This window comes from Papio anubis, chromosome 11, assembly GCF_008728515.1.
Source record: "Papio anubis isolate 15944 chromosome 11, Panubis1.0, whole genome shotgun sequence".
Classification (NCBI taxonomy): Eukaryota; Metazoa; Chordata; class Mammalia; order Primates; family Cercopithecidae; genus Papio; species Papio anubis.
The window spans coordinates 70322249-70348062 of record NC_044986.1 but is presented as its reverse complement, the minus strand read 5'-3'; the positions used below and the strand labels follow the sequence as shown (position 1 = coordinate 70348062).

Here is a 25814-nt window from a genome sequence, read left to right as displayed (position 1 = left end):
GGGTGCCCGTAATCCCAGCTACTCGGGAGGCTGAGGCAGGAGAATCACTTGAACCCAGGAGGTGGAGGCTGCAGTGAGCCAAGATTGCGCCACTGCACTCCAGCCCGGGCCACAGTGCAAGACTCCGTCTAAAAAAAAAAAAAAAAAAAGATTAAGTGACTTACCCAAGGTCACGGAGCTCATCAGTGAGTTGCCCAGAAATCCAAGCCAGGCAGTTTGATGCAAGTTCACTCTTACACAGCTATGAGATAGCTCTACTGCCCCTCATACCAGTCAATGCCTCATTACAAAATGTGGTAGGTGCCAGAAAATAAAAGTACGAGGGTGCCTTGCAAGAAAATGGGGATTTCCCCTTTCTTCCACTTTCTCTTCTAGCCCCCACTGCACAAAGCAAAACTTTCTGAGTCTTTCCACTTCACCCCTTTCACTGCTGGCCGGATAGAGAATACTCTTTCATCTCTGCAGTTATGATGCAGGGACGCAGAGTCCTACCTGTATCCTTGTACCTGGCCTGGTCTCCCTGATCAACCCGCGCCTGAAGGGTTTCTTTCTAATAATGGTCCTGGTGGTTGCGCAAGTCTAGACTGTCAGCTCCCGGAGGGAAGGCGGCTGGCAGCTGGCTCTGCGCAGACTGGGGGCGCCTCCCGGGCATGCAACCTGGCACAGGCTCCTTGACCTTGGCTCTCTCCCCACATGCTAGGAGCCCGGTTGGGGGCTCGGGACCCGCGTGTGGGTCCCGTCCAGAGAGCTCAGTGGTCCAGACCCCTACACTCCTAACACACGCACCCTCGCATGCACATTCCCGAGCCTGCGCGGGGTCCGTCCCGGGACAAGCCCATAAGTCGCGAACCTTCCAGCTCGGTCTGCCCGGACGGGTGGACCGGATCAGGCACCCCCTCCCCTCGGCTACCCAGCGCGCCTGGCCCAGCGCGGGCGGCTCCGGGGCGGGGCGGGGCCGGCGGCGGGAGGCCCCTCCCCGGGGGCGGGCCGGGGGCCGGCGGGGCTGGGGGCGGGGCGGGGCGGGCGGGCGGCGCGGGGGTGTCCCTCCCTCCCTCGCTCTCCCCGGTAAAGTCTCGCGGTGCTGCCGGGCTCAGCCCCGTCTCCTCCTCTTGCTCCCTCGGCCGGGCGGCGGTGACTGTGCACCGACGTCGGCGCGGGCTGCACCGCCGCGTCCGCCCGCCCGCCAGCATGGCCACCACCGCCACCTGCACCCGCTTCACCGACGACTACCAGCTCTTCGAGGAGCTTGGCAAGTACGGCCAGCCCGCCGCGGTCCCCGCCTGCCCTGCCGCCCGGGCGCTATGCGGCTTCTCGCCCCGCCCCCCGGCCCTGCACCGGCCGCTGCGGCGCCCCCTCGGCCGCCCCACCCCCGCCTTTCCCGCCTGCTGCCTCTGGGCCCCGCGCCCCCCGCGCCCTGCCCTGCATCCCCCTTGGCGCCCTGCAGCAGCTGGCGGGGCCGCTGCTCCCCGCGCGCCGCCGCGGACACCGCAGCCCCCGGACCTTTCCCGGGTGCCCTCCAGCCCCGCCCCTCTGCACCCTTCATGCGCCCCGCTCCCGACCACCTCCCAACGCTGCCAGGTTGCTCACTCCGCACCCTGAACCCAGGTCCCACGCGCCTCGCACTCAGGACCCTCGCCGGCCCTGCAGCCCTAGCCCCGCTGCGGAGCCCGGGCGTGGGGGGGCTGTTTGGCGCCCGGCCCCGCCCCCCGCGAGTGCCGCTCCAGGCTCCCAGCCCCTCGGCTGGGCAGTGCTGCGGCACCCCCGTCCCCTCCCCCCATCCCTGCAGTGGTCCCGGGAGCCGCGCCGCAGCCGCAGCATCCCCCTCCCCTCCGCACTGAGCTGGCCGCTGCAGCAGCCCCGGCCCCCCACCCCCACCCGCGGCATCGAGCCCGGCCACTGCAGCCCCCGCCCCGCCCGCCCCCCTAGACGTTTCCAGAGCTGAGAGTGCGAGCTCCCATTGGGGGGGGGACGTCAAGGAAAATAACATGGGAAGGGGAGTTCTTGATGTCTGACTGTGTCCTCTTTTCCCTTGCTGTCAGTTGAGCCGGGATGCAGTGAGATGAAGCCGGCTGTGGGAGAGGAGGGGGGGGGTTGAGCCTCACTTTGCCCCATGGTTGAGGGAGATTTCTCTTTCAGGGGATGATACCCTCTTTTTAATCTCTCCTTCCCCAACCCTCAACTGTTCCTGGTGAGAGAAGGGCAGGGTCTGTCTGCTCCCTTCTGCCCTGGTTCTCTTGGCCGGGACCGCAGGGCTGTCTGAGATGCAGCAGGTGTGTGTTTTCAGCGTCGCCCACCCGCTCCTGATGTGCAGCCTGAGGTGGAGGCTGTTGCCTTGCCCAGGGACTGGATGAGGGGGTGGGAGCGCGGCACACCACCCACATCTGTTCAGTGACCTGCGGTGGCCGCGTCCTTCTGCCTCACGTTGGATAGTGGTGGTCGCAGCCCCGGTGTGTGTGCGTGTGACTAGAGGTCTGGTGGTGGGAGCATCATCGTCCCCAGACTTGAAGTGTGTCTGTGTCACTCTGCCCTGCTCCGTGTCCCAGTTCTTTCCCCCTTCTCCCTCCAGGGGTGCTTTCTCTGTGGTCCGCAGGTGTGTGAAGAAAACCTCCACGCAGGAGTATGCAGCAAAAATCATCAATACCAAGAAGTTGTCTGCCCGGGGTGAGTGTTCCCTGTCTTGACCTCTTCCTGAGGATGCCTCCAGGGGCTATGGTTTCTTCTGAAGGAGCCCCAGAAATTGGGGGTTGTGCGTTTTAGCACTTGGAGAGGAGTTGGAATTTCAGACTGATTGGACTTTGTGTCAGGCTGAAGCCAGAAAAGGAGTTGCATGGGGGACTGGAAGTGCCCAGGTACAAAAGAATGAAGGAAGAGATGCAGGTAGCTGCAGTGGCCCCCAAAGGCTCGAGGGAGTTCAGTCTTCAGGGAGGTGGAGGATATGGGGGTAGTGGGTGGTACAGAATGGGGAGCTCTTAATTTGGGGCATTTGGAGCCCTCTCCCTTTGGGGCAGTGGTGGCTACTGCAGGCCTTTCCTGGTCCCTGTGCCCCAGTGGTGACTTAGGATGGAAATGCAGTAAGTGAGCAGCTCTGACAAAGCCAGCCTCCCCTGCCCACCAGGCGGCAGAACAGACTCCCAAGGGAAGGGAATCTGTAAACATCAGGGGAGGCTGCTACTGGCGAGGGCTTCTTAGGAACAAATTCTGCCAGATGAACTTGATTGCTTTTTTGATCAAATTACAAAGTTGATGGTGCAGCAGCAGATGTAGTCTGTCCTGGGTGGAGGGTGATGCCTCATGGTCTAGAAATCCCAAAGGCCTGGTTTGGGCAGGAACTGCACTGCCTCCAAGTCTGAGGAGCATAAAGGCCAAGGCTTATGGGGCCTCACTTGCGAGATCCTCCCAAGTACCTGAGGCTAGGAGGGTCAGGGCCTGTCTTTCACACCTTGAACCTACACTCTCTGAACCTCCTATTGGGTGCTTGCCAAACTCACCTCATCTGATAGGTGTAGACCCAGCATTGTGTGAAGTGCTCTGTAAACAGGTCTGGTGAGTACAGAGGTCAGATCTTGGAGGGCTGCAGGGTGCAGTTGGGGAACAAAGGTTGTGAGACTCAGAGAATGGAATTAGGGCTGGGCAGTAGGATGCCATAAATGTATTAGGAGCCAGGACACATGCCCTGGGGAAGACATGGGCCTTGGCCAATAATGACCCGGGTTTCTCTGGGATAAGAGACGTAATAGATGTCCCAAATGCTCAGAGAAGCTCTACAATTTCACGGAGATGACATTGGGCTTCTATCATGTTGGCAGTTGTTCTGGGACCTGTTTAGCAGGGCCTTGTCCACCACCTGGCTGGGGACTCTCTCTCCATCCCCCTAGTAGAGCACTAATTTCTGACTCCCATCCAGCTCCACCTCTTGCTGTTCGTGTGTATTGCCTATAAAGTTGGACTTGTTTGTTTTCTTTTTCTCTGGGTACCTTGAGTCTGAGGATGGTTGCCATAGAGATATGTGGGCAGTCAGATGCCCTCCTTCCCTGGAGTAGGGGTGGGGGGGGACAACAGGGGCTGGGATCTCTGGCAGACATCCTCTGGCCAAGGATGGAAGGTGCAGGCAGGAACGATGGCTTGAGGCTGGATACCTCTCATACCCACACAGCAGAACCCTGGTGCATCAGAAACGGGGCTGGTGTCTGGTGTCTCCAGTTGATGACGCAATGCTTTGCTATCCTCATCTCACCAGTGTCCTCTGACCCAGGGGTAAGGGAAGGAGAGACGGCTGGAAGCCAAATTCTGGGATGTGAGGAAAGGTGATGTGGTGACTTCCTGCAGCTGCCTGACTGGGGCTTTCATTTCCTACTCCTTCCCTACCTGCCTGAACTTCCATGACCTGTGTGATAGCATCGCTTTCCCTTCCTCACCTCCTTTCAACCTTGTCCCATCTTTCCCAACGGATATCTTTCCCTGGCCAAACTGGATGAGGTTTGATTTCTCTTTGATTTCCCCCCCTCCTCAAGAAGAGGATTCTTGTGTAAAAGTATATGCTTCAGACAGAAACTCCCCCTCTCCCAAAATGGATATGCCAAGACTGGGCTCTGTTGTGTGGCTTCGTGTGCCAGGTTGACTTTGGGACAGAGGCACAGATGATAGGCACAGATGCCAGCCAGAGGGGTCAGAATGTGTAAGTGCCAGCCAGTACTGTGTGGAGGTGGGAGAGTGGAAAGGGGCTGTCTTGGAGATGGAGGGAACAAGGTGGAGCTGGACTATAGGTGTGGGCATGGGGGATGTGAGCTCTTGGAGAGAACTGGGCCGGGGTAGCCATGGGCTGGTGCCCATGGGGTTAGGGAGTGAGGGCCATGGCTTCCCTGCAGACTCTCAGTTTACACTGTATATTTTATAAAGGTGCAGGCACTGGGGCTGGGTTTCACTCGTCGCTGTCTGTTTAGGGCTCCGCAGGTGTTGGATTTCTGTGTCTGGGAATGTCGTGGGCCCACCAGGGTCATCTATGAAGGTCTGAAGGGGCTTGCTGTGTTCACTGGGTCTTCCTGCCTGCTATCTTTCTTGTTTGTGATTCTCTGGGCTACAAACTGAAAAGATAGAGGGTATAGAGCTGTTTCTTTTTGGCATCCTCGGTGAGGTGGCTGGGAGGCAGGGAGAGGGATCACCTGGTCTTCTAGGGGGTCCAGTTGAGACAGGAAGCCTTCTTTTGGGCTGTTGTGTCTTGTCTCTATGGTCTCAGAGGCCCACATTGGCGGCTAGGTTGTAGGGTGGGGAGTTCATGCGGATATGCATTGAGCACTGTCTTTGTCTGCGGGCCTGTCTACATAAAGTCACTGAAAGTCACATAACGTCACTCCGTTTGCTTCAGAACCGTGATAGGAGTGGAGCTGGGTTCTTAAGGGAGCCCATGGTTCCAAGCTTAGCTCCACTAGGCCGAAGGAGGCATTTAAAATAGGCTTGGATGCAGGAGCTAGTGGGCCAGGTGATGGCAATGATAAGTCGTTATTTTAAGATTTAAGAGCACCCCCCTCAAGGAGCCTGAGCCCTTATGTCTTTTTTTATTTTTAAATCTTCATATTCCCTTCTTATCTTTATTCATATGCATACAGATTTTCACCTCGCGGAGCATAACATTTTATATCCTGCTCTCTTTGCTTATATCCAAAGTATTTCCCCCATATTGCTACAGTTGAAGGGCAAATGGTCCTTTCTTCTACGTTGTTTAGGATTTATCCCTAGAACAATCAGCATCAGAAGAAACTTCTGTGTATGTACCATTTATCTGGATTCCAGTTGCTTTCACTGAGATGGATACTGGGGTAATGCCCTTGGCCTTACTAAGAGATGCTATTGGAAATGGTGTTATGAAATCTGTTATAATACTTTAACATATTTATTTAATCTGTACATTCCATGTGAAGAAATTTCTTTTGAAGCTAAATGTAAGCAAAAGCTTTCCTCTTTGTGAGGACCTGGGAGGTGAGGGAAGGGTCCTTATGTGTTTCTTTACTTCTTCATGGACAGGCCCTAGCGAAGTGCCTGACTTTTGCCGGCCACATACGCATTAAATGAGTGGGTCAAGAGGACTATGTAACCAATCGTGGTTGCCTTTTGGCTTTGGCTCCCAGGAAACTCAGAGTCAAGTTGCCAGAGTCCTTGTACCCTGCTACAGGCTTGGGTCCTCCCTTTCTGATGCAGGGAGCCAGGCTGCAGACCTGATACGGCTGCTGGAAGAGAGGACAGATGAGGATAAAGACCTGTACTTGGGGCATAAGGCAGAGTGGGAGATGTAGGCAGACATTTAGCTGATGATTCCTCCTTCCTTGTCACTAATGGCACTATAGGGCCACTGTTGAGATCTCTTCCAAGTAGTGATTTTGAATTTATTGTGCATAAGGATCACCCTGAGTACTGGTTTTAAAAATGCAGATTTCCGAACTTTAGCCACAGAGATTCTGCTTTAGAAAGTCTAGGGTGGGGCTGCAGAATCTGCATTTTTAACACATGCTCCAGTGAATTTCATGCAGGTGAAGCATGAGCCACTCTTTAAGAGATGCCACCTAAAATCTGCAACAACAGTTGCTCTTGCCATGCCCTCTGGAATTCAACAGACACACCTTGGCCCAGCCTTCTCCAGATTGTGTGTCTGTTGCTATGTGGCCATCTGTGCACATGGGCTGTTCTGTGATTAGGGGCCTCGTTCTGGGCCTCCGGATTGGGGTGTCTGTGTCTGAGGCTGCGGCAAGCTGGGTTGTGGCATGTTGGCCACCAGAAGGGTAAAGGCTGTCCCTTTCTGGGTCCAGCTGGCCCTGGGGACTGAAATGGGATCCCCTGGATGGTGCCAGCTGAGAATCCCCGCCCCCTTAGTGTTGGCCTGAGTAGCCCCCATGACATTTGTGTCCCCTGTGGTATCTCCCAGTGAGACTTTCCTGTTAAGGATCTGGGTGAAGTGAGGGGAAGAGAAGGGAGGAGGAAGCAGCAATGCAGGGAGTAGGAGAAGGAAGAGAAATCCACACAGCACTGGAACACCGGCCTCGAGGAAGCATTTAAGGAGGCTGTGTGCAAAACCATGCCTTCCCCCTGCGGGTAAAACAGGCCAATTTCTGTAAACAGAAAAATGGGCATCCTGCATATCGGTGATGGAACGCCTCTACCTTCTCTCCTGAAGGGATGGAAGCCGACTGCAGGTCCTTCTGTGCGAAGGCTTCTGCCGGGCGGCTTTTGTCACATGGTCACGTTGAGCTGGGGGCCTTAGCGCACACAACACTGGCCTGTCCCCCTCCCCTCCCACCTGCCTTCTCAGAGTGACTTGGGGTGCTGCATCACGGTGTGGGGATGGAGGTGGGAAGGTTACCCTGTCCCATCAGGGAGGCCCCTGCCTTCTTCCTGCTGCTTCCTCTGGTCCCTTGTCACCATACCCTTGTTAGAAGCTGTGCTGAAACCCTAGAGGTGTGTGGCTGACCCCATTCTCTGCTGAGGCTGGAGACAGGGAAGGGGAGGCTGTGTGTGACCATTCCTGCTCCCATCTCTATGCTTGCTGCTCTCTGAACAGCTTTGGCAGACCAACAAGGGCCTGATCCCATGGGTGCCAAAAGGGTGGTGACAGGAGGACATGGGCACTTTGCACCTCTTGAATGCCTCTCTGCAGAGCCCCTTTGTCATCTGCCCATGGCCAGACAGATCTGCCGCAGGACTGCTGGGGAAACCAAGGCACAAAAGCTTTGTCTGGGGTCTTTTTTTTTTTTTTTTTGCACTGCAGGTGCCTGTGACTTTGCCAGGGCTCAGACCCAGCATCCTTAGTCCGTGTGGCCTCCACCCACTCCTTGGCGCCTTTCTTTAAAACACAGGTTCTGGATACTTTGTTCCTGTGATGAATCTTGGCATATCACCTCACACCTCTCCATCTAAGCCCCAAGCTCCAAGCCTGGTGGAGCAAATCCCTCCTCGTTGCTGGCTGAGGCCCCATTCCCATCTGTACCCACCTCTCTGGGCTGTGCGGTGGGGAGATTTCCAGCCACTCCTCCCCAACACCATCTCCGCTTCCTGGGCCCTATCAGCAGCAGCCGCAGCTTCCCATCTGCTCCCCTCTTTTCTCCTCCCTTTCTTTCCCCTCCCCCCTGCTTGCTGCTGCCCTGGGAGGAGCTATTTTTAGGGGCTGCTTCCTGGGATGTTTTACTTGGGGCTGGTTACCATGAAGGAAATGTCACCAAAACAGTGGGCAAAGGCTGCAGGCACCAGGAGCCCTGCCGGGGGCCATGGAGAACACGATGGCTGACCCTTTTCTGGCCCTTGAGAGCAGCCAGAGTGTCCCCAGGCAGAGCCTTGCCTTCTTGGGGCTTGCTAGTGACCCCTTGGGGATTTTCTCCGTCAAAGCTGATTTAGGGCCTTTTCGCTGTAGGGCATTTTTTGGAGCCTCTCTCCCTCCTTAGAGCTTCCCTTGCCTTGAGATCCAGAGGCCAAAGTGGGGCTCAGGTCTTTGTGTCACCAAGTTAAAACTGCGTAAGGACTGAAGATAAGGGGAGGATGCTGGGTACATGCACAGAGCCTTGGGGGTTCACATGGGCACATTTCAGGCCCCGTCCCTCTGTATCACATCCCCCAGCTAGTCACCAGGTGTACACGGGTGAGGGCATTAGAAGCCGTGGTCCTGCTCCTGCGTGGTGGATGGACTTTGCTTTTAATTGGAGACTCTTTGCACCTTTAGAGTGAGATTCAAAGAGGGAGGGATGTGGCATCGCAGTGTCAGGATGAGGTCGGTGGGATTGTGGCTTGGGAATCCCACTGGTCAGTGCCCCAGGCCCAGGGCTGTGCATAAGCAGCTGGGGAAGGTGGATTATGACACCAAATCCCTGCCGTGTCCTTGTTTCTGCTCAGAGTGACCCCAAGGGGGCCAGACAGGAGCCTCTGTTGCTTGGAAAGAAGATGAGGGGCACTCAGGAGGGCAGCAAGTGAGGCTGCCTCCCATCAAGCCCTGAAATCAGTGGGGCTGCAGGAAGCTTCTCACATCCATGTTTGGGGTCACAGGCACAGACCTGCAAAATGCCGTTTGCAAAATTAAGAATGCCTTTGAGATTGGAACTTGGGAGAGCCCTCAGTCAGAGTAGGAATGTGCATCCTTTCCCACGTACAGAGGGTTGTATGTTTAGGTGGCAGCAGGATCTTAGTGCTGTCATTTGTGTGGTTTTTTTTTTTTTTTTAGGAAAATGTCTCTAAGTCAAGCAGGCCCGTCTCTGAGAGAGCCATGGAGAGTCTGTGGCCAACCCTCCCTGGTCCCCTGACCTGGCAGAGGAAGGAAAGGGCATTGGAGTAGGCTTCTGTCTTCAGGCCAGAGGGGGAGGTGGTTCAAGGGCAGGCTTGGTGCACCCCTTGGCTGCACGCTATCACCTCCCTATCTGCTTCCTCTTTTCTGCATCGCTCGGTGCATCTGGTCACTTCTTGCTACCCTTCCTGTGAATCGTGGAGCCTTGGACCAAGTCCTGAAGCACTTGGGCAGAAGGCGGGAGAGGCTGGGTTTCTAGGATCCTTGTTTCCCAGGGCCTAGCTCTGGCCTCGGCTCAGACCACTCTGGCCTGGGCAGGCTGCTGGGGAAGGGCTGGAGCCGCTTCTGCTTTCTGCTCCTGTTGCTACCTCTGCTCATGTTGGGGAAAACCTGCAGAGGGCTGTGGTTGGAGCTGGGCTGAAGGCCGGCAGGGGTGGGTCTCTCCATGGCAGTAGCACACAGGCAGGCAGGAAGTGGCCCTGTGCAAAAGCGGGAAGTGGCTGTTGTCAAACAGGAAGGGGGGGCTGGGCTGTGGGAGGGGCGGGGATGAGCCTGGTAGAAAGGTGGGTGGAGGAGGGTCCACCTTGGAAGGTCTGAGCATCTCCCTAGTGGTCACTGCAAGGAGGGGTGTCTCCAGGGAGACCTTTGCAGCACCTTGGGATACTGAGCCAGGGCCCTCCCACTATAGACCAAGCCCATTCAGTGGCCTCGCCCTTTTTGGGGTTGGGGATGCTGCGTCCAGCTGGGATGCCCTTGCCATTGGGAAAGATGATCTAGAAACCACTACTCCATCCTGGAACCCCTCTGCTACCGCTGCTGCTGGGGTGGACCCTCTGCTTTTTTGCAGCTGTGGGGCAGCCCTGGAGGTGACTACAGGACAGGAAGTGTCAGGGGAAGAGATAGGAGACAACAGCTGGAGAGGCTGGGTGGTGGCCGGGCAGTGCATGGCGGCAGGAACGGGGAGAGCGTGGCAGGCAGAAACCTCTGTTCATTGAGGAGAGCTTGTGGATGGCAGGGCGCCACGGCTGCGAGGAAGAGGAGGGAAGCAGACAGTGGCACATCCTGCGGTGTTCCCCTCTCTCTGAGGAGCCCCTGTTGCTGCCTGTCACCTGCAGACTGTAGACACTGGTGGGCCCCACCAAAACAGGGAAGGACACTCCACCCCCAGGACTGCAATGGAGGACCATGTGGGGAGCCCAGAAGCCAGGCAGGAGGGCTTAGTTGCTGTGTTGCAGACCCTGTATCTGCCTGGGACAGTGGGTCCCATTCACAGTGTCTCTGGTGATAGCTGTGGCCACAGGCCCAGCCCAGGAGACCCTGTCAAGCTTCTCACTGGGCCCTTGGAAAGGAGCTATATGCCAGACCTTATGCAAAACTCTTGACCTGTACCACCTCAGTTAAACCTCAGATCTTGCTGGCTCCATTTTAGAAGTGAGGAGCCTCTTGGCTGGACACAGTGGCTCAGGCCTATAATCCCAGCACTTTGGGAGGCTGAGGCGGGCGGATCACGAGGTCAGAAGATGGAGACCATCCTAGCGAACACAGTGAAACCCCATCTCTACTAAAAAATACAAAAAAATTAGCCAGGCATAGTGGTGGGTGCCTGTAGTCCCAGCTACTCGGGAGGCTGAGGCAGGAGAATGGCGTGAACCCGGGAGGCGGAGCTTGTAGTGAGCCGAGATCGTGCCACTGCACTCTAGTCTGGGCGACAGAGCGAGACTCAGTCTTAAAAAAAAAGAAGTGAGGAACCTCTTTCCCAGGATAAGGTGCCTGGCTCACTGTCTCACCTCCTTTGGGTCCTAATCAAATGTCACCTCCTTACTGAGGCTTTCCTGGACTGCCCTACTTAAATCTACACTCCCCGCTTTCTCTGCTTTTTCTACGCAGCACTTGCTGTGACATCTAATGTGCCATTGAGTTTTCTTATTGTCTGTCCCTCCCCCACATACAATCCACTAGAGTGTCAGCTCCATGAGGGCAGGGATTTTTGTCTGTTTTGTTCACCACTGTCTTCCTAGCATCTCGAATACTGCCTGTCATATAGTAGGCCTCAGTAAATATTTCTTTTTTTTTTTTTTTGAGACAGAGTCTCGCTCTGTCACCCAAGCTGGAGTGCAGTGGCCCAATCTTGGCTCACTACAGCCTCCACCTCCTGGGTTCCAGTGAGGATGTCTGGCTAAATTTTGTATTTTTAGTAGAGATGGGGTTTTACCATGTTGGCCAGGCTGGTCTTGAACTCCTGACCTCAAGTGATCCACCCACCTTGGCCTCCCAAAGTACTGGGATTGACCTACCGTGACCAGCCATGATAAATATTTCTTGAAGGAATGAATGAAGCTCGGGTGGGTTTAATAGCTTGCCGGATGTGGCAGTGTTGAGCTCAGTCCAGGGCTGTCTGACTCCAAAACCGATGTGTTGTTAATTGCCATACTCCACAGTTTAGAATCAGAATGAGGATCAAGGTGCGGTCCTGGGGTTCAGAGAAGACCTGGGCCTTGCCGGGAACACAGGGCTCAGCTCCTTGGAGTTAAGGCTGAACTAAGAGGCCAACAAGGACCCTCTGGATGCTGGGCAGCTCCTTTGAGGAGTTGGGAGCCTGAGTCTTTGTGTCTCCTCTCCACTCGAAGTCACCGGTAAATCATCGTGCCCTTATTTTTAGTGCTGTTGCTGTTGTGGGACTGTAACCATTAGCTAGTAAGAGACTTAAGGAAGGAGATAAACATTAATCTTCTGGGCCTTCCCTCAGCTGCCACCTCCGCATTGCAAGATGCTGTTCTCCTGCACCTGCCCAGGCAACGAAGCTCGAGAGTTATGGACTGGAGGGTGGTGAGATGTGTGCCCAGAGAGAGGGCTGTGGGTGTGTAGCTTTGGGGCTGGCTAGCTTGGTAGCTCCATCTCAAGTCCAGGGATGGAAGGAAGGTGGGGTCATGTCAACATCCTGCCAGATCTGGAAGAAGCAAGCCCCGCAGCCACCAGGCGAGGCTGTTACAGCCTCCTTGAGTGCCTGCTTCTGGAGGTCACTGGCCACATCCCTGTGCCTGGGACCAGGGGATGCCAGGTGATCTGGGAGTTGGGAGTGACTTGGGGTTCTCCTGGCTGCATCCTGGTCGGTGATCATGCTGAACCCAGGGACAGGAAGGAAGGTCTGACCCAGATCTTTGGGCAGCTGGGACGGATTAGCTGGGCAGTAGGAACTAATCTCTGTCTGTCCCCACCTCCTTCCACAAAGTAGAGCTGTTGCTAGAGGGAAAGTTTAGGACAAAGCTGGGTTTGGTTAGTGAAACAATAAATGTGAATTTCTTCTAGTCCATAATCCCTACATTATCTCAAACTGACAGGCCTGGGTTTGAATCTCAGTTCTATCTCTTTCCTGCTGTGGGATCTTGGGCAAGTTACTTAACTTCCCTGGGCCTCCGTTTCTTTCATCATCTGGAAATGTGGACAATCATAGCATTCACCTGATGGGATCATTGTGCGGGCCATGGGAAGATTTACAGAGGCTTTTTGCTGTTTAGGGTAGAGGCAGGGAGACAGGAATAGCTTGGCAGCTATGGATGTGGAGGCGCGTGCCCGGGCCTGGATAATTCGGGGTGAACTGGACTCTCTTCCTTTTGGACCCCCTCCAAAGCCTGGAGTCTTAACTCAACTCTCACCATTCTTTATCTGGCCATAATAGTACAGGGGTGGAGAAAGAGGGTTCTAGGCTCAGATCACCTGCATCACTGCCTGTCCGTGTTACCTTAGGCAGATTACTCTCTTTTTAAACCTGTTTCCTCAGTAATATAATGGAGCTAATCAGATCCCTACTTCACAGAGTTTCTGTAGGTATGAAATATGGTAATCCATGCCTCTGCCTGATACGTAGTCAATGCTCAGTAAGCGATTGTTATGGCTACTACTGTGGTTATTGGTGAACCCTTATTAAGCCCCTGTTTACAGAAAGAACTCTAGAAAGCACTACCCGGAAAGGTACCCCCGCCCTTCGAAGAGCTTGCAACTGAAAGATAACTGATGTAATATATGATGTGAGAATCGTGAGAAGTGCATTGGGAAATTGGGGGGGTGGAGTAGGAGGGAGAAGTCACAGTCTACCGAGAGGAGCAGGGAAGACTTCATGAAGGAGGTGACTTTTGGCAGGATTTCAGCAAGTAGAAAGAGGGAAGGACAGTGAGGGAGGGCTGTGAGGCCTCCGTGCTGTGAGTAGCATCCTCTCTTCCCACGTACTGGAGCTCTGCCTTCCTGTGGAAGGAATTGACCCACGCAGCTCACTTGGATCTGGGGACTTGTGGATTTCTGGTTATTCCACCAAAACCGAGTAATCCTGGCGTCTGAATGTGAAGAGGTCAAAGCTCACAGCAGTGGTGGCCAAGAGGACCCTGGGGAGAAGCAGGATTTGTGTCCTGGTTTCTCTTTCTATAAAATGGGCATCATACTAATGCCAACCTCCTAGAGTTGTTATGAGGATAAATTAAAAGAGGCAGCTGCCTGGTGTAGAAGTAAGCTCTCAATAAATGTTAGCTATTATTATTTTAAGTCATCATTATCTTGATCATCAACCTCTTTATTATCAGCATCATTATGTTTCAGGCTTGCCATCAGGACTATGTAGAGAATATATGCAAAACCCCTAGCCAGTGCCAAGTATGTATTAGGTGCTCAGTATAACTTAGCTATTATTAGTATTCTTAACAAGAAAGAGATTCTGGGCCAGGTGCGGTGGCTCATGCCTGTAATCCCAACATTTTGGGAGGCCGAGGCGGGTAGATCACCTGAGGTCAGGAGTTCGAGACCAACCTGGCCAACATGGTGAAACTCCGTCTCTACTAAAAGTATAGAAATTATCCAGGCATGGTGGTGTGTGCCTGTAATCCCAGCTACTTGGGAGGCTGAGGCAGGAGAATTGCTTGAACCCAGGGGGCGAAGGTTGCAGTGAGCTGAGATGGCATCACTGCACCCCAGCCTGGGCAACAGAATGAGACTCTGTCTCAAAAAGAAAAAAATAAAAGAGATTCTGGACACCCTAGGCCACTGAAACCCTGTTGTGGTGGAAAGAGCGCCAGAGTTTTAGTTGAAGACCTGGATTCACATCCCAGCTCTGCTGCTCACTGGCTCATTTCCTCATCTGGAAAAGGTGGTCACAACTATCTGGCCCAGGCCTGGTGGCTGTCACCTATAGTTCCAGCTATTCAGGAGCTGAGGTAGGAGGATCACTTGAGCCCAGGAGTTTGAGGCTGCGATCATGCCACTACACTCCTGCCTGAGGGACAGAGTGAGACCTAAAATGAAGGGAAAAGAAGCTGTCTCCAGGATTGCCATGACTTGCTGCATTACTTCAGCAAATCATTACAAGTGCATAGTTAGTACCTAAGAACTGAAGGAATATGAGTAACAAGGTGACCACAAGGAGAATGGATGGTTGATGGCTTTTATTTTTTCTCTTCTGCTTTTAGATCACCAGAAACTAGAACGTGAGGCTCGGATATGTCGACTTCTGAAACATCCAAACATCGGTGAGTGCCTGGTCATGGAGCATTTTGTGGGTATTTTGTAGAAGCAGGGAGAACAGATATCCACTGCTTTTGTGTGTGGGATCACCTCTGTCTGTGGACCTTCACCTGGTGTCTGTTTTTACATGAGCAGGATAGCAACTGTGTCTCAGAATTCTGGGGCATTCTAGTTTAGAGACCTGAGTATCTGCATCACTGCGGCACCTTCTCAGGGCTGGGGTGTGAGGCATCAGAATAGGTTTCAGACGCTATTTCTTCCCTTTCTCCTTCTGTCTTTGGGCTGAGGTCCAGGGTCCTCAGCGTGTGAGGTTCCGGGCTCCTAGCCTGCCAGCATCCCTCACCAGGGGCCATCCACAGCCCTCATGAAAGGGTCAGGATTTTGTTTGTGGACCTGAAAGAGTTTTGTTCCTGCTGCAGTGTCCTGCACACTCTGGGGGTTTCCATGGTGCTCCCATTTGTATTCCCCAGAGCCAGGAAAGCAAGCTGCCCCCTCGCCTGGCTTCTCTGGAGAAGGGATGGCAGGAACCACTCAGATGGGGAAGGAGAAAAAAGAGGATTTCTCCCTGCTCCCACCCTGACTTGGGGGACAAGAGAACATTGTTGGTTGTGCTAAAGCCTGAGGATGTTTGCCTGCCTCAACCCACTCTGGCTCAGTTTTACTTTGTTCAGCTGAAACCGTCTTTGCCAAAAGCGTTGGCCCTGATTTGGTGCTCCTTGCAGAAGGGACAGAAACTGGGCTGGCTGCAGTGTCTGAGCAGAAGCCCCAGTGTTGACTTGAGGCAGAGCAAGGAGCATCTCCTAGGTTTTCCCTAAAAGCCCTGAGTCATCACAAAAGACAACACGTGTTCTGTGCTCCTCAGGCATGGCCTAAATATCAGGGCTCCCACCGTGCCCCGGAGGCCACCTGCTCTGCTCTGTTGGCGGCCAGGGCTGTGAGGTGACTTGCTGAAGCCTAATGCTTCCTTCAGAGCTACCCAGCCCCTGGCTTCCTAGGTCTCGGGCTAGAACACTCAAAGTGAGCTCTGTCAGGGAAAGGCTGAGGTCCTGCTCTAGCCCTCTGGGAGAGGAGCAGCTCTGAGGTAGTCAGAACGTCAGCTGTGCAGGGCTTTGTGGATGGCAATCAGCAGCTTGGATTACACCCGAAGCAGATTGGCGTGGCTCGTGGCGATCGGCTCTGCCTGATGCAGTGTGTTCTGCAGAGCCAGCACCTCTCAGCTGGTGGGTTCCTGGCCTCAGAACTACTGGAGCTCCTAGGTGGTCTCTAAGGTTAGGCCTTTACCTGAAAATAGCGCACTGGGGACTGACGTGTTGCCCTGGGTAGGAGAGGGCCCACAGAGGGTAACACCTAGAACAGCAGTCATGGATTCAGGCATGTTTTGCTTGGCTGGCTCAGTGGTCTAAAAATATTTTTATTATTTGCCAATATTTAAAAATGAGATTTCACATTTTGAAGAAAAAAAATCTATTCCCTTGCCTTTCCAGTCAGAAGGCTCAGCTCTGCTGAGTCCCCACCTTGCATGGCGAGAAGGAGCTGTGGGGAGCAGTGACTGCCCCTGCAGCCCGCTGGCCACCATCCTTGTCACCCACTATGAGCTCACATTTGCATTGCCCACCTGGGCCCCTGCAGGCCTTGCAAGCTTGTGACCTCTGACCTAGAAGTTCCAGAACAGGAAGAAAAAGCGTGTGCGTGACTAAAGCCACCCATAAGCCCAGAAGCATTTTGATGTTCCAGACCTGGGTCTCAATATCTGAGGAAGGTAACTTCCTTTTATGCTCCTTGTGACCAACTGGTACAGCAGTGATAATCTGACTTCATGTAGGCAGGAGAACAGCAGCTAGGGGTCAATGATGCGGGAGGCAGAACCACGTCCGCATCACCCGCGACGAAGGTGGGTTGACCACGGACGGGTCAGGGTATAATGAAGACAATTGAGAAATTAACAGGAAGGACAAAATAGAATTCTAGCAGAAAAAAGCCCTAGGCGTCTTTTTATTTATTTCTAGAATTAAATACATACTTTTTTACCTCTTAGACTTCACTTCATTTGGTAGCCGTTTCCTTTCACCATCTGCCCTGGGCTCAGAATGGAGGCAGGCGGAGACCATCTATCCTGGCCGTCTGCTCAGAGGCCAGGTCGGGCACAGTCACTATGTTGGCCTCTGATTTCCTAGAACTGTGCTTCCATTTCATGACTGCTCCCAGGTCCTAAGGAGGTTGGTCCGAGGACCGATTCTGGGGTTGAGGGTGGGCAGAGGGAAATGGGAGTCAGGACTGTGTCCTGGGAGCTCCAGCATCCGGTGGGAACCAGGGCTCTTGGAGATGTGGCGGAGCTGCAGGTCCAGGAGGCTGCGGTTGCCATGGATCTGGACCTGGCTTGTGGCAGGAGAGGAGGCAATTTTGTGCCCCTAATTCACTATTCCTCTCCTCTCTCCACTGCGCTGCCCTTCAGAACTGTGACCCTTTTGGCTCTGGCCTCTTGAACTCCATCCCAAAGGGAAACAAACGGGCCAGCCCAAGAGCAGTGCACAGTCGAGGAAGCTAGAGCAGAGAGCACGTGGTCAGCCCCGGCTGCGGTCAGACTCGGAGGCACTGAATTCAGATGGGGCATTTGGTGCTAGGGGCCAGCCATGCTGTTTCCCCTTAATAGCTAGATGTTCTGTCCCAGGAGTTAAAAGCCTGTTGGAAGAGTGGTGAACCCTGATGTAAACTCTGGACTTATAGGTGATGATGAGTCAATGTGGGTTCATAGATGGTAACAAATCTACCACTCCAGTGGGAGGTGTTGATGGTAGGGGAGGCTGTGTGTGGTGGGGGGACATGGGGTATTTTGGAACGCTCTCTCTTGGGTATTTGGGAACACCCTGTACTTTCCGCTCAATTTTGCTGTGAACCTAAAACTGCTTTGAAAATAAAGTTTATTAATTAAAAACAAACAAACAAACAACAAAATGCCTGTTGGGTGGAAGGCACACTGCCGAACTCCAAACGGTGCTGGGAGTGTGGCCAGCAGTGGGGAGCTGAGTGGAGGAGACGCTGGTGTGAAGTCTGAGGTCTGAATGAAGTCTGTTCTACCTGTGATCTGCCTGCTCCCTGCTCTCAAGCCCTGTAATGAATAGACTCTGTCTTCCTTCGTGCTGAGCTGCCCCAGCAGTTTTGATCATAGTCTAGCATCGTGGTTTAGAGCAGCACTTCTCAAACTTTTATGTGCTTATGACTCACCAGGGATCATGTTAAAATTCAGATTCCGATTCAGGGGGTCTGGGGTAGGACTTGAGTCTCCAGCTGATGCTCATGCTACTGGTCCGCATGCTGGTCTACACTTGGAGAAGCCAATGTTTGCAGCTTTGGAGTCGCATCCAGATTTGGGGGTTGAATCTGGGATTTGCTAATTAGTAGCTGTGACCTCTGGCAAGTTATTTAACTCCTCTGTGCCTGCCTCTGTTTTGTTATCTGGGTCCCTTTGTGGAGTTGTTATGAAAGGGTTCAGCCAGGAAAGGAGGCTAGGAGGGAGATGATGAAAACGGAGATTCCAGCCCCTAGAAGTGATCTCTTCAAGACCCCCAGCCTCGACTCAGTTCACAAGTTTTTCAAGCTTGACCATTTACCCTTGAGCCTAATACCCATTCAGCTAACAGTAAGTGTAGCAAAGAAACAGTTGCAAATAAAAAGAAAGAAACATTGAATCATGACTGTGCAGTTCCTACATCCCTGCCCCCAGGGTGGGGGTGGGGGGAGCCCTGCCACAGCAAACTCTTGGGGGGCAGCTCAGTCCCCCACAAGCCCCCATGGCAACAGGACCTCCTTCCCACTGTGTTATTGCTGCAGATATTTTTAACAGCAACACTTTTTCAGTGCTTTTTGGAGAAAGATTTGTTAGTTAAAATGTGGCATATTGTTGGGTGGTTTTTAAAGAATTGGAAATAGCCACAACATTTGGGTTGTGGCTATCTCAGTCCTTGAAGACATGAAATATCAAGTAAAGGTTTGTAGGTGTTTTGGCCTGTTCTGTCTTTTATGGTTTTTAAAGAACAGCAATTAGGTTTGTTGCTGAAATGCAGTAAATGCTTTTATACTCCTTTCCCCACGTCTTGTCGATGGACGTGGCCTGGCCCTTGTTGGCCTTCATGCTCTGTCTTTACTCTGGAACAGGCTGGGTGTCAGATTATTTTATTCTACGCATCCATAGTCCCTCTGCTCCTGCCTCACAGCATGATACAGTTGTGCTTAGTTACGCATTTGTGTAATTGCTGGTTTAAAGCCTGTCTTCCCTCTTCGCCTGGCAGCTCCAGGTGGCAGGGCCGGCTCCTCTTCTTCACGGCCACATTCGTAGCATGTACAGCCTCGCCTGCTCCAGGGTAGCTGCCCAGTGGACATTGTCAAGCCAGTCAGAATGGCCAGGGGTAGGGGGGGACAGATTAGAGTTCCTTTGCCTAAGAGTTTGAGAAGGTGACTCCCAAGCAACTCTGCAATATCAGGAATCTTGATGTTGGTTTGTCTTGGATTCAAGTCCAGGTTCCGCCGCTTTGTGTGATTTTGGGCAGGTTTCTTATGGAGCCTCAGTTTCCTCTCCTATCAGATGGGGTTATTTATATGTAAGTAGCTACCCTGCGCAGTTGATGTGAGGGTTCAATACAGTAATGCACGTGGAGCCCATGGAACAACACCGGCACACAGGGACAGCTCAACTAAGTGTTAGTTCTTAGATTTAGATTGTTATTATCAGAATCTAATGGGGTGCAGTAGCTCACAGCTGTAGTCGCAGCCTCTCAGGAGGCTGAGACAGGAGATGGCTCAAGACCAGGATCTCTAGCCCAGCCTGGGCAACATAGTGAGACCCTGACTCTTAAAAAAAAAGAAAGAATGAATCTGCTGTTGCTAAGTAGGCATTTAGAATGGCACAGTCATTTCTCCTCTTGTCTTCAGTGCCCTGTTAATTTCTTTACAAATTAAAAAAATATCGATAGCAGTCTTATTCAGATACGGCTTCCTCCATCCCTCCTTGTCTTGGCGGGCGCCTTGCTCTGGGGCACACATCAAAGCTGTTCTCTCCGCTGGGTGGCCTGGAAGGATTAGTCTTCCTTTGCTGCTCCTCTCTTCTAATTCCCTTCCCCGGCTTCCTCCCACCTGGGCTCTGTGTGTGGCCTTCCTGGAGAAGGGCAGACGCCAATGACTCCATGTCTAGGCAGAGGCCTGGGTGCCTGCACTTCTTGCCCTGTTCTTGGCCTTGCTGTGCTGGGTGGGGGCAGGGTGGTGTGGGGCATGGGGTGATGCTGGGCATGGGGTGGGGCTCTGGCTGAGGGAGGGCTCAGCGCCAGGCCCAGGCAGAGCTGAGCGGCTCCACTTCTCTGAGATGATTGTCAGCATCACACCTGCTGTCCCGTTAGCTCCCCATGCTGCTGCTGTTAGTCACCTCCCTAATGGAGCTGGTCTGTAGCTTCTGGGACAGCTGATTTCCAGGAGATTATTTGTATTACACACTTTAATGCTTTTTAATAGCAAATTTTTAATTAAGTGGAAAGTCCTTTTGGAAGCGAGGGAGCAGCAGCTGCAGCGAGACTCAGCGTGAGGCACCGACCTAGACCAGAGGTGCGCAAGTGAGTGGGACGGAGGCAGTGGCAGGACTTCTAGAGCACTTGATGGAGTGTATATGGAGTGTGCCCAGGCTAGTTTTTATGGGAGGAAGGCAGGGGCCTGGTGCTGGCTCCTTCCTCCTGTCCTAAAAGCCCCCTCTGTCATCTACAGGCCTAGGGAAGCATCTTGTTTACCCAGGAGAGAATGTTTTAAGGAGGAAGAATATTGGAAGTATCACCTGCCTTTGATCCTGTTCGCAGAAATACTGAGATTGGGATGGGATTTTGGGGTTTGAGTCACTAGATCAGATCAGGTAGTGTAGGTAATGGGAGGCGGAAACAGTCTTGAGGCCCTGGCTCCAGCCCTGGCAGGCTTCGCAGTCCTCAGTCATCAAGGGAGGAGAACAAGAGGGCTATAGGTCAGTGCCTCGGGACTGCGCCGGCTGGGTTGTATATTTTGCTTTCTGAATGATCTTGCTTCGTGGGGAGGGGACAAAGGGAAGCACCTCAGCCCTGAGGAAACGTATGACACTGGAAACGGAAGCAGCCAGGGCCCACCCAGGAAGAGACATGGCCATTTCTTTGTCTCCCAGCACTGAACCAGTTAGTTTGGTGTCAGGCCATTCCTGAAGTGCTCCATGAGGTACGCCTGTAACTGCCAAGGCTTGGAGCAAAGGTCAAACCGAGGGAGGCCTTTGGAACAGAGGTTCCCCATCAAGAGAGTTCAGGTGAGGGGAGGGACGGGATAGTCAGCCAAAGCGGAGTTGTGTCTGCATTAGAATGATGCTCAGGGGTTGGCATTTAACCCAGAGGTGGCTTTGTGGGCAGAAACTTGAAGAGGAGACCTCAGAAGACTTCAGGTTGGTTTTTTGCCCAAGAGCTTTGGAGGCGGGGAGCGGGGAGGGATTCCGCCTGCCAGCCTTTTCTCGCAGCTGGTGCGTCGCCCGAGTCTTCTTCCTGCGGCGCCCTCCCAGACCTGTCTGCGATGCTGCTTTAGGGACATTTGTAAGTGGTCTTTCTTTTGGATGCCAGGGCTTTGTTGCCTGGATATGGGGGCTGCCCCATGTTTCTTACGGGAAGCAGTGGTGTAGACCACAGTCTTTGGGGTCAGGTAGCACTGGATTCACATCTTGACCCACCACTTAGAAGCTCTTTGGCCTTTATGTCCCTGAGCCTCTGGTGCCCTCATCTATAGAATGGGAATAACATTCATCTCAGCTGGTCGAAAGGAATAATAAACTCCTCAAAGGCAGGCACTGTGTCTGTTCCTCCTGAATCCCACTACCTAGCATGGGGTCCAGCACACAGTAGGCACTCAATAAATGCTTGCAGAATCAGTAATGTATGCAAGAGCCTAGCACAAGGCCTGGCATAGAAAGCACTTAATAAACTGTTACTGTCGTCATTGCCTGAATGTGTGCGTGGCCTTCCAGGCTCGCCATCCATTATCCTGCACCACGTGCCTTCCTGCTGAGCTCTGCCTTTCCACCTTCTTCCCCTCCCCTTAGTTCTGCTCCCATTTACTGCTCTGGAAGAGCTCTCTGGCTTTCCCATCTGGTCATTGTTGTCCCCTGCTGTCAACATTGCTAGGTGCTGCTCACGCTGCATCTCACCATCGTGCATCATATCCCAGGACCACCTTCTCGGAGACCAGCCCTCTGGGAAGGTTCCGGCTTCTCTCCATCTTGACTTCTTAGCCATGAAGCTTTTCTCTCTTGCCTGAGTCTGAGGTGGCAACCAGAGCGCCAGACTCTGGCTCCCAGGCTGTGTAGCTTTGCACTGGGGGGCACTGGGCACGTCGCCACTTCCCCACGCTGCTCCTTCTGGAGAGCCCCATGAGCCTGACAGGATGGGGCAGGGGTGGGGCTACTGAGGAGGAGAAGCCCAGGATTTCCGAGTTTTCTCTCTGTTAATCTCTGTCCCCATCTCCTCTCTTGCAGTGCGCCTCCATGACAGTATTTCTGAAGAAGGGTTTCACTACCTCGTGTTTGACCTGTAAGTGCCACTTTCTGAGGGTGTGGGGGCCTTTCCCTCCAGCTGGCTCAAAATGAAGGCTCAGGAAGAGGCCTAAACAGGCTCTCCAGCCTCTGCCCAGGGCCCCCTCCTTGGTCCGAGAGAAAGGATTTGACTGGGGCAGATTGCTGCCCCCACCAAGGGGGTCTCCATGTTCCCCCAGCGTCCCCCCAGGGCTCTGAATCCCAGGACAGCGTTCCTCTCGCACTTCTGTTCAGCAGCACACCTTGCGCAGATGCCTTTGTCTTGTTTCTGTGTGCTGTCCTTAGTGAAGAAATAAAATACAGCTCTTTGCATGACCTTAAAAATCCTGAGAAATCAGAGGTAGCTTTCATTAGTCGGAAACCAGGCTCCATTGGATTGGGTCTCTCCTCCATGCTGGTTGTGGTTTAATGTCTTAAAAGTGGCTCTTCACCTCCTGGACACTCCTCTCCAGGATTCTCAGGGTTGGGTCTGTGTCATTGGTCTCATTACTCTTCAACTTCAGTAGTAGCTCTGTCCTTCCTGGGCAGTGATATTTTAGTGTTTATGTTGGTCTCAAAGCTGTGACTTTTGGGGTAGGTTGACTGTTTTCTCTTAGATCCCTGTATCTTCATCTCTGCCTATTAGTGAATCTGTGGATTTTGGAAAAAGAAATGTCCAGAAGGGAGGGAGGGCCCATGATACCTCAAGGAGAATCCGGGTGTCACTGAAGGATCGAGTGTGTTCTGAGGTCTCACATGAAATGCATGGGGAGTTGGGATTTCTCTGAAAGCCATTCTACAGGGTGACCCTGTTTCTTCTTGGACATTGGGGTTGGTCAAGGGACCCTTTCCACCTCTGACCCTCTTCTTCCCATTGGTTGCAGTGTTACCGGCGGGGAGCTGTTTGAAGACATTGTGGCCAGAGAGTACTACAGTGAAGCAGATGCCAGGTAGGATGAGGGCCTGAGAGTTCAAGTGTAGCTCTGGAGTTTAGGACTGAAGTAAGTTTTGGCCACCTTTGGGGGCCAGCATTGTGCCTGTTTGAATAGTCTTTGGGGAAGATAAGAATAGCTCTTGTCTGGAGAAAGATTCTGTTGACCTGGGCTAGGGCTACATACTGTGGGTGATATTAGAAGTTAAAAATTCAACACTTCTTAACCAGGCGCAGTGGCTCATGCCTGTAATCCCAGCACTTTGGGAGGCCGAGGCAGTTGGATCACTTGAGGTCAGGAGTTGAAGCCCAGCCGGGGCAACATAGTGAAACTCTGTCTCTACTAAAAATACAAAAAAATTAGCTGGGTGTAGTGGTGTGCGCCTGTAATCCCAGCTACTTGGGCAGCTGAGGCAGGAGAATCACTTGAACCTGCGAGGCGAAGGTTGCAGTGAGCTAAGATCATGCCATTGCACTCCAGTCTGCGTAACAGAGCGAGACTACGTCCCCTTCCCCTCACACCCAAACAATCACTTCCAGATGAATGTTTTACAAAGCTTTTCCAAGTCTCCTTTACCCTGTGACCCCAGAAATACTTCTTTTTGCACTACTGTATGCTCGCCACAATGCCCAATGTCCCCCTCTGCCCTTTTCTTTCCTTTGACAAATTCTAGTGTTCTCAAATCACTGTGCTGAGGCTCTGGCATGATGCAGAGGTGCAGAAAACATGATTTCTATCCTGAGGGAGTGGAGAGTTCTAGGTAATAATACAACCAGAGAGCCCCGGGAACTTTCAGCCTCTGTCACCTTGTCCCTAGACCACCATGACCGGCCTTGCCGTGGGGCTCCTGCAACTTGAGGACCATTCCCTGGCCACATACCTCAGCCTCTGCCCTCCCTGGAATCCCTGGTGCCTCCCTCACCCACACTCTGAGGCGCCTGTTCAGCCTGCCTTTCCCGCCTTGGCTCTTCCCCCAGCCTCGCTTTTCTCGGACGATGATGTCCCTACAACCTGGTTTTGATCATCCTGCCTGCAGCTTATCTGGCTTATGTGGCAGCTCTGGCTGCCTCTGTAGAGTGGGGGAGTGCAGCTTCCTCACGAATTTCTCAACCCTGAGAGGCCAATGTTTGCTGATCAACTTCAGATGCTTCAGCCTCGGGAAGAATTCTCAAGTGGGGAGATGAATTCCAGTGCCAGCAGGGGAGGACCAGGCTCTGAGACAGAGGAGGCAGTGATGGCTCAGGGAGCCTGCGGGGAGGAGGGAGAGCTGTAGGGAGGGGGCCCTGAGGGGGGTGACTGTACCAGTGGGCTTGGCCTGGCTCTGCTGGGACACTTCGCACTTTTGCCATTTTTGGCCAGAAGGCGCTCCCTGCTAGCCCGGCTCTGTTCTAATTATACATCTCTGTGGAGATTCGCCTCTATAGCTCAGTCTTAAAGTTTCTGTGGCCCACTCTTGGGCTGTGTCCTATGGAGAGGCCCGAGTTTCAGCCCCCAGGGACCCAGTACGACCTCTTGGTTCTTGTGGGATCCCCAGCATCAGATTTTAGGAATAGTAAGTTCAGGCCACCCAGCCCAATACACCGGGATGCTCTGCAGACATGCTCAGTATACCAGATAGTACCTGATGACAGGGGTCTATGCTCTAGGCCAAGTGCCTCAGCCTTGATGCTACTAACGTTTTAGGCCAGGTACTTCCTTGCTGTGAGGCCTCTCCTGTGCATTGTGGCAGACATTTAGAAGCATCCTTGGCCTCTGCCCCCCAAATGCTGGGGGGCATCCCTCCTCCAGTTGTGACAACCAGAAATTTCTCCAGGCATTGCCAAATGTCCCCTGGTGGGGGCGGGGGGCAAATTCATTCCCAGTTGAAAACCATTGCTCTAGACTGCCCCCACTCCCTGCCAGGAGTTTGATGACAGGGATGGCAGGATGGTTTGCAATGTGGACAGTCTGATTTACGTGTGTGACTGTGGCTGGGCGCAGTGGCTCACATCTGTAATCCCAACACTAAGAGGCCAAGGTGAGTGGATCACTTGAGCTCGGGAGTTTGAGACCAGCCTGGGCAACATGGTGAGACCTTGTCTCTACAAAAACTACAAAAATTAGCTGGGCACAGTGGTTCATGCTTGTGGTCCCAGCCTACTGGGGAGGCTGAAGTGGGAGGATTGCTTGAGCCCAGGAGGTCAAGGCTGCAGTGAGCTGTGTTCACGACATTGCACTCTAACCCAGGCAACAGAGTGAGACCCTGTCTCAAAAATAAAATAATAAATAAAATAATGTAACTTTGGGTTTTTTTCTCTATGCAAAATCATCAGAAGTGCTCCTCAAGCGCCCTGTTTGGAAGCTCTCAAGTAAATTGTTTCTTAAAGGCATCTAGATACTTGTTTTAGCTGCGTTACTGGGTGCCAAACCTCAGGGCAGCTGTTGGGTCTTGTCCATCTTCATATCCTAGGCACTCAGTAAACATTTAGGGGAATGAATGAGTGCACCCACCCTCAAAGTAGCTTAGGTTGTTTAGTTGGGCTCTCCTTCCTAAGTTACCAGCACAAACCTTTTCTCCAAGAACAAAGTTACTATA

At 53.1% G+C, this 25814-nt stretch overlaps 1 protein-coding gene across 30 annotated transcripts in view; it reads left to right on the top strand.

Annotated features, from left to right (window-relative positions):
• The first annotated feature begins 1063 nt into the window (after positions 1-1063).
• Positions 1064-25814, top strand: part of CAMK2G (calcium/calmodulin dependent protein kinase II gamma) — a 62195-nt gene continuing 37444 nt past the window's right edge. For 24 of the 30 annotated variants that reach the window (XR_004176977.1, XR_004176976.1, XM_003903755.3 and 21 more), the window contains exons 1-5: positions 1064-1253; positions 2567-2661; positions 14704-14763; positions 22272-22326; positions 23192-23257. Coding sequence is in view for 26 of the 30 variants with exons in the window: in XM_003903755.3 (XP_003903804.1) it covers positions 1189-1253; positions 2567-2661; positions 14704-14763; positions 22272-22326; positions 23192-23257 (341 nt within the window). In the remaining 4 variants the exon portion in view is untranslated. Of the gene's footprint in view, positions 1254-1946; positions 2271-2566; positions 2662-14703; positions 14764-22271; positions 22327-23191; positions 23258-25814 lie in introns of those variants that run through there. The other 6 variants (XR_004176978.1, XM_031652277.1, XM_009214648.4 and 3 more) reach the window with 4 other exon arrangements.